The 7,386-nt window shown below is 56.4% G+C and overlaps 2 protein-coding genes across 3 annotated transcripts; both read right to left on the reverse strand.

Moving 5' to 3' along the window:
* Window positions 1-350: 350 nt before the first annotated feature.
* On the reverse strand, window positions 351-1,473 carry LOC123034878. The gene is made up of 2 exons (XM_044452619.1): window positions 1,411-1,473; window positions 351-1,361 (listed from the first exon to the last, which is right to left on the reverse strand). Exons 1-2 carry the CDS (start codon window positions 1,420-1,422, stop codon window positions 363-365), a joined length of 1,011 nt encoding a protein of 336 aa, XP_044308554.1. The 5' UTR covers window positions 1,423-1,473; the 3' UTR covers window positions 351-362.
* Window positions 1,474-1,738: 265 nt separating this feature from the next.
* Window positions 1,739-7,305, reverse strand: DCTN5 (dynactin subunit 5). 2 transcript variants are annotated; one of them, XM_044452620.1, is made up of 6 exons: window positions 7,233-7,305; window positions 6,854-6,922; window positions 6,212-6,330; window positions 3,258-3,369; window positions 1,974-2,076; window positions 1,739-1,865 (listed from the first exon to the last, which is right to left on the reverse strand). In XM_044452620.1, the coding sequence occupies exons 1-6, from the start codon at window positions 7,278-7,280 to the stop codon at window positions 1,768-1,770; spliced, it is 549 nt and encodes a 182-aa protein (XP_044308555.1). In that variant the 5' UTR covers window positions 7,281-7,305; the 3' UTR covers window positions 1,739-1,767. The 2 variants fall into 2 exon arrangements, with proteins under 2 accessions (XP_044308555.1, XP_044308556.1); XM_044452621.1 differs by having other exon boundaries at window positions 3,254-3,369.
* Window positions 7,306-7,386: the final 81 nt, after the last annotated feature.

Here is a 7,386-nt window from a genome sequence, read left to right on the forward strand (position 1 = left end):
TGGGAGCTCGCAGGGCGACCAGCACTTTCTGTCCAGCCATGGAGTGGGGCCTCTGCCCTGCGCAGAGAGAAGACATGGCCCTGGAGCACCCTGAGGCCCCTTCCCACTTCCGCGCAAGCCCTTCTTTGCCCGTTTCCATCTGTCTGGGCGGACCCTCTGGGCACTGGCGGTTGTGCAGCCATCCTGCCCGCTGGGTTGGTTTAAGCTCTCAGGTGCTCCCAGCCAGAGGAACCTCTAGTGAATGCTTAAGTCCTGAGAACAGCGGCTGTGACACCGAATGACACCTGACAGGAAGAAAGAATGCTGCTGTGCTGGAGAGGATTCGCTGGAGGAGGCCACCACTCGCAAAGTGCTTGCTACACTTAAGAGAATTTTAATCTGTGTACAGGAAAACTTAAATAAACCAAATCGGCTCTGCAGCTAACAAGAATTGCTACAAACATTTGCATTTGAACAGCGCATAGCTCATTAACATGTGGCAGAGCTGTACGCGTCACGGGAAGCGTGGAGGGCACCCCCCGCCCACGTGCAGGAACCCCGCCATCCAGCAAGTGGTCGGGTGGCAGCAAGACAGGTGCGTGAAGCCAAACCAGCCGCCGGGTGCTGGCTTCATCCACGGATGAGAAAAGCACCAGCAAACACTGTGTGAAGAGTGGCAGGCAACGCATGGGCTGGTCCACCGAGTGGAAGACACTCTGCATCCAGCAGACGGAAACCGGCTCTTTCACGGCGCAAGATCCTGCCCAGTGGAAGCACACGGGCCACTTCCGCAGGCGCCTGCATACCTTTCTCCCTGCCCCCTCAGCTTGGCACGGCGGTGCAGCTGAGGAGGCCGCTTCGTTCAAGGTGGACACGGGCGCTTTGTTTCGGCCTGGTTTTGCAAGGCCGTTGCCTGCGGGAGGAAACCATGCAGAACAGCAGCCGGCTCTGTATGGATTGTGACTCCCTGGCAGGCACACCGTCTGCCACAGCCATGCCTGACCCCTTCCCAAGCGCCACCACCTGCGTGGCACTGCCGCTCTCCCTCTGCCTGGACCAGCTGCCGTTGGAAACGGGGAGGGAGAGGGCCAACCATCGGAAGGCCAGGCAACCCCCGGAGGGATGAATCTGAGCCAGGCTCCCAGGCTCCCAAAGGATGACGCAGCCACGGGAACTCTCCACCCCGGAACGTCTTCGAACAGCAAGCCCAGGGGAGACAAGGGGGTGGCAGAACGCGACGTTCCACAAAGGGCATCACAGGACATGGAGCAGACCTGGCTGCAGGCAGGACAGTGTGTGCCAAGCGGCCCTGCAGGGATGCCGTCAGCGTGGCTGACACAATCAGAGCTGCTTGTGGGAGGAAGGGATGGAACCGCGGCCACTGCAGGGTGAGCACCCCTCCCCTCCCCTCCCCCCCCCTCCCCTCCCCACAGACTGCTCCATCTTCCTCTTTCACACATGGATCATCACTGGGTCTGACAGCCAGAGTCCGACACATGGCGTGGCAGGGCCTTTGCGGCAGGCTCGGTCCTTCCTGGTCAGAAGCACGGCTTTGCTGGCCCAGAGGAAACTGCCATGCCCACCGGTGCCGGACGGAACCACCTGGACAGTGAGCAGCAGGGCAGGACGGAGGAGGGGAGTGTGGAGGGGGGTGCACAACACAGCTGGACAGCTTGGCAGGAGGCTCCGAGCAGAACCCGCCGGTCAGCTGCGGCACCTGGAGAGCTCCAGGGAGGCACAGCCACGCAGGGAGGCTGCCTGAGGCAGGGGGCCAGGGGCTGGAGAGCACTAGACTTGGGTGAGCGGCAGGAACTTCTGGTAGTAGCTCTTGGTGACATCAATCATCAGCTCCTGTGTGCACTCCGGGAGCTCCCCGGAGAAGAGCCCTGGGGAGGAAGCAGGAAAAAAGCAGCGAGTCCCACTCCGTGGGCCCCGATGCGTCGCTTGACAGGCACACCTTTCGGGTGCACAGTCCTCCCCCCCCCTTTTTTTACCTGGGCAGCCTGAAAAGATGGTGAAAGGCGGGACCACCGTCTCTGGGGGCAACACTGTGTTGTCCAGGATTTTGCAGCAGTCCTTCAGGACACACCGGCGACCCTGAAGGGACACTCCGCACGTCAGCCGGGAGCAGGGGGCCCTCTGATGACCGCCCACTCCTGCGCTGGAGCTCCAGACCGGCACCGCAGGCCCAGGGCTCCCCCACCCGCGGAAGCGGCTGCACGGGCCTCGAGCGAGCGGGGTTGAACGGATCCGCGCTCTGTGGTGGGGCCGCACCACTGCGAGTCTGAACGGAGGGAAATGCTCGGCTATGTCGCGTACAGAGGACGAGGCGGCGGCGGCTGCAGGGGCTGCCACGTCCCCACTACTGCCCGGAACGGTCCCCTCAGAGGCGCATGCTGTGCAGAGAGTGCCGGGTGGGAGAGGACTGAGCAGGGTGCTCCAAGTGGCCTTCCAAGGAGCCAGGAGACCTGGGGAAGCCCCAGGCTGTCCTGCAGAACCTGCCCAGCGCCCTTCCCCACGGCAGGAGGAGCCGCTAATGCCAGCCCTCTGGCTGGCCCGCAGGAGCCTCTGCAGGGCACGTGTGCGCCCTGGGAAGCAGGCCTGCTCAGCCACAGGGGCGAGTGTGGCTGGTGCCAGGACACTGAGTCACGTCCCTGGCAAGAGGCTTCATCCTCTGAGCTCGTGTGGTTGCCCAGATGGAGAACTAACTCTGCACTGCGTCTGTGGCTGGGGGGAAGCCATTCCTACCAGGAAGACTCTCCTGGAGACCCTCAGAACAGGGAATGCAGCATGCAGTTTGGAGCAGAAGATGCATTTTAGGGGAACCAGCCTCTCCTCTTTCTCAAACTGCAATGGGATAACAGATGTCCCCACATACTCCAATGCCCCAGTCACTCTTCCCTCGTCAAAAGCTCAGGAACAAGGAGCTATTCGGGGCAACCTTCAAGCGCCTGCTCTTGGGCAAATGCCACTTCAGCAAGGAAGCCGCAGCAATTAGCTCTTCACTGCTACTCACAATTTGAAATCACTGACACATACTCAGTCAGCGCCCCCAGCCCCACAGCCAGACCCCAAGATGTGGCTGCAAAGCTCCACGGGAGTGAATCTGAGCTGCAAACTGTGGAATCGCCGCTGCAACAGAACCCCAGATGACGAGACTCGCCTCAGGACAAGCTTGGCCTCAGCCCACCCAACCTCGTGGCCTGAAGCCGCATGCACTGGGCTGGCAGGACACGTGAGGGAGCTGGTGGGCCCGGGCGGTTCAGGAACGTACTTACAATGACGCAGTTCTTGCCTATGTGAACGTACGAGCCAATCTGAGCTGCATTAACAACACAGTCCTCCTCAATGAAGACATGGTCTCCAATGTGCAGTGGGAAGAAAGCAACCCTGTGGAAAGAAGGGGCATGTACGCGCATGCAAACACCAGCAGTCTCCAGCCGCCCCACACCAAGCTATGGAGGGCCCAGAACCAAGGACAGCTTGGCACGGTTCCACTGCAGGGGCGGGGCAGTCAACCTGAATATCCCCAGGAATTCCTGCCAGCCATGTGGGATTCCCTGGATCCTTCCCAAAGTCCTCACTTCTGGAACCACCAACTGGAGCCCTTGCTGTTTTCCTTCCACCTCGCTTTTCCTCATGTCACAGCCATGGGAAGCCAAATCACACACTGCCCCCAGGGTAATGGTGTTCACTTTGCACTCAAGGCTGAAGGGGATGCTGGCATCAACTCCAGAGAAAGAGCAGAAGAGACTACAGCAAAGTCTCTGTCTCCAGACCACATGGAAGCTGAGCCCGCCCCACTGGAGCACGCAGACGAGGGTCCAAAGCATGGGGCCCATGGCTCACGTGCCTCCTCCCCCACTGCACCACTCGCGGCTGTGGCGGAAGAATCCCAGGTTTGCTCTAGATTTTGGACAGCAAATTTCTCTGTAGAGAATTAGGGATTTTCTAGTCCATGTAAAGTCAGGTCTGTTTGTTGGTAAATTAATAAATGAATCACAAGCAATTCCTATATTTGTTATGAGAAGTCCTAGTTATATAATCTTTCCCTCTGTTATTTGGAATTTAAATGAGACCAAACTGTTTTGCTGCTCCATTACAAACATTAATCAGAACAGTGGCTGCTACTTTTAAATTCTTCTCTTAATAATGATTCTATAACTGCTTTGATGGCTGATTTCAGGAACTCTTTGTTTTGGATCTCAAAGTCCAAATTACTGAATTTCAGGCCAGATTTAGAAGGACCATTTAGGAGCTTCATGGATCCAGATGGGTTCACCTTTCACTCACATCCTTCCTCAGAAGGAATTGTAATTGTATATACACTGCGCCCTAATTTATCATCTTTAGGAGGATTCCTAACAAGTCTATTAAATGAATATAGTTAGGCATCGTTATTTCTTCCTTCATTTCTTCCTACAACAGCTCTGGTAGGTAACCTCCCAGCTACTGCATTAACTATTTTAAAAAGCTCCTGGCAGGCAATGACTTGGAGAATTACATGGACATAGAAACAGAGCGAGTCAGAAGGGGCCTCCCGGGCCATCTAGTCTGACCCCCGGCTCCAGCCGGCTCCACTTGCGACATGCCTGCCATGTGCATGTCTAGCCTAATCTTGAACACCCTCACCGATGGGGCCTCAACCACCTCCCGTGCAAGCCCATTCCACGCCCTTAGGGTTCCACTCCCCTATTGTGCATTATGTGGAAGTTAAATAGGGAGCAGACTGAACACCTTTTTGGGACCTCGAAGGCTTACTTATTCTCAAGCAGCGTTTAGAGAGAACGGTTCATCGTCCAGCCCTTGTGCAATGCTCCCCATCTTGCAGAAAAATGCAAAGGGGAAATTTACTCTGGCTTTCATGAGGTTGAAGACAGCTTTTGACAATTTTATTCCACCCTTATATTAAGTGAAAGGGGAGGAAGCGCTGCAGTGTTGCCTTCCAGCTGGTCCTCTGGTGCTGCTGTTGGCCACCACTGCCTCGCCGGGCCTGGACCTCGCCTGTGGGACTTCTGCCTGGCCTCCTGCAGACTCAGGCCCCAGTGGGGCACCATTGGACTATCAGTTGAGAACAACTCATTCAAAACGTACAAGGAACACTCTAAGAAGTGTAGAAGACTGCTGTGAACATGGAAAGGTTTTGCAGTGTTGCTTGATTAACAAAATGTATGTACCACTTTGTATGTGTGATTTACACTAGATAACATTTGTAGTACACTGCAACTTGGCACACACCATTCATAAATTCATACATTCAGTGCTTCAGAAAACCACTGAACCTTCCCCAAATTTAGGAAACTAACATATAACATTCTGCTTTCAGGTGACTATTTACAAAATGCAGTGTATATCGACCCTGTACTATAGGGAAAACCAAAATCAGATCATGAGATGTTGTGCTTCTAAATTCTGCCATGAACTGGATGCTGGATGGGGCCAACAGGGCTGTCAGCTCTAACTCGTCTATTTTGTGACCCTTTGGCACCATCTAGGGCAGGGGTCCTCAAACTTTTTCACCAGGACGCCAGCTGAAAGGTGCTGGTGCTGGGCGCGGGCCGGAAAGGGGGCGCTGGTGGGGCGTGTGGGCTGAGGTGGGGGCGAGGCGCATGGGCGTGGTGCAGCTTGGGCGGGCGGGCGCAGCAAGGGGAGGTGAGGCAAGGGGGGCGGGCACGGCTTGCTTGCTTGAAGATCGTTCAAGGAAAGCTGTAGCTCAGCAGACAGGCACCCGCCAGGCTTAAGCCTAGCGGCATCTCCTGGGACTAGGAAAGACGACCCCGAATACCCCGGAGAGAAAATCACAGGCTGTGCTTGTACTTGGCAGCACAACTTCTGTGATGCTTAAGGAATAATCTTATACAAGTTGTGGCACTAAAAGGGCCTACAACTTTCTATATGACTCAGGCAGCTATGGGCAGGATTAACTCAAATAAAAACTATGTACTTCTAACTGATCTACCAGGAGTGAAGAGGAGTAAAAAGGAAATTTCTTTCATGTCAAGGCTATGCTAGAATTCCTTACTTCTCTACCATCTCCTACAAATAACTGTTGCCTTCATCTAATTAAATGTACAAGCAAACCAGCAAGTAAACAGAAAAGGAATCATGCCATCTCTGAACAACGGAACTACCAAGTCTAAAACTGCAAAGTCCATGGAAGAACCCTTTCCCTGAATTCAAGATTCAGCTTCACACAAGTCCTGCCAACTAGCTCAGAGCATCTCTTACTTACCCCTTGCTGAATTTCTTGAAAGGAGGGCGGATGACGCTTCGGCTTTTCACAACACAGTGTCGTCCAACTCTCACATTTGCCAGGTCTCCTCGAATAATACAGTCGTTCATGACAATTGTCTAAAGAGGTAAGAAGCATCACTGCAGCTAAAGCTTTATTTTGCTGTGCTGAAGCAGGAGAGGCCTTTATGGTTCTGACATTGGCTGTTAGAGCTCAACAGTCCCTATGGGAAGCCCAAAGGCACCTGCCAGAGATTCTTGCAGAGCGGAAACAGTTGAAAAGCAATCAGCCTATGTTGCCTTTCCTTCTATTCCTTCCCCTGCCTACTCATCTCAGAGTTTCTGCGAGCACGAATAAGCTTTCTCTTCATACCGCTTCAAGTCCTTAACTCCACAGATCCTCCCACAGGTAAGAGTGTGAACCCAAGAGGTGCAGGAAATTGGCTTGGGAACAAGTCACCAAATGTGAGTAAGGGAAAAGCGGGCTTCTGGCACCTCCTAATCCGCCACCGATGCCTGAACGTGGCTGACATCTCCACAGCAGCAGTCCTCGAAACCACCTCTAATAACCAGTCTCAGTGCCACTCCTAAGAGGCTGCTCCGGGCTTGCGAAACGTCCCGCCCGAAGGAACCGGGCACTCACCTTGCCGTTGAGCACGATGTTCTGGCTCCCACACAGCACGGACTGCCGGCTCACTTTGTTCCCCGAAGCCTGCAGCAAACGACAGAGAGGCGCTGACCGCGGCACGGGGGCCGCCCCCCGCCCACCACGCGCCCCCGTCAAGCTCCGAGGGAGCCCGCAGGCGGCGGCGGCGGCGGGAGGGCCCCGGGGCCCAGCCCGGGCGAGAGGCGGCAGTTCCGCGGCTGCGGGCGGGGACGCCTTCTCCAGGCGGCGGCTGCTGCTGCTGCAGCGGCGGCCCCTTCGCGCCCACCCCACGGGGCCGGGCCGCGGCCCCTTCGCGCCACACCCGCGGCCGCCTCCCCGCGGCCCGGCCTCCGCCCCGGCAGGGCCCCGCACGCACCGTCTCGATGTACTCGGACTTGTTGTACAGCATCTCGCTCAGCTCCATCGCGCGCCGCTGCCTCGGAGCCGCCCGTCCGGCCCGGGAGCAGCCGCCCCGCCCCCGGCCCCGCCCCCGGCCAATCGGCGAGGCCGCGGCCCGGGAGCCGGCGCGG

Source organism: Varanus komodoensis, unplaced genomic scaffold, assembly GCF_004798865.1.
Source record: "Varanus komodoensis strain SLA01 unplaced genomic scaffold, ASM479886v1 scaffold73, whole genome shotgun sequence".
NCBI lineage: Eukaryota > Metazoa > Chordata > Lepidosauria > Squamata > Varanidae > Varanus > Varanus komodoensis.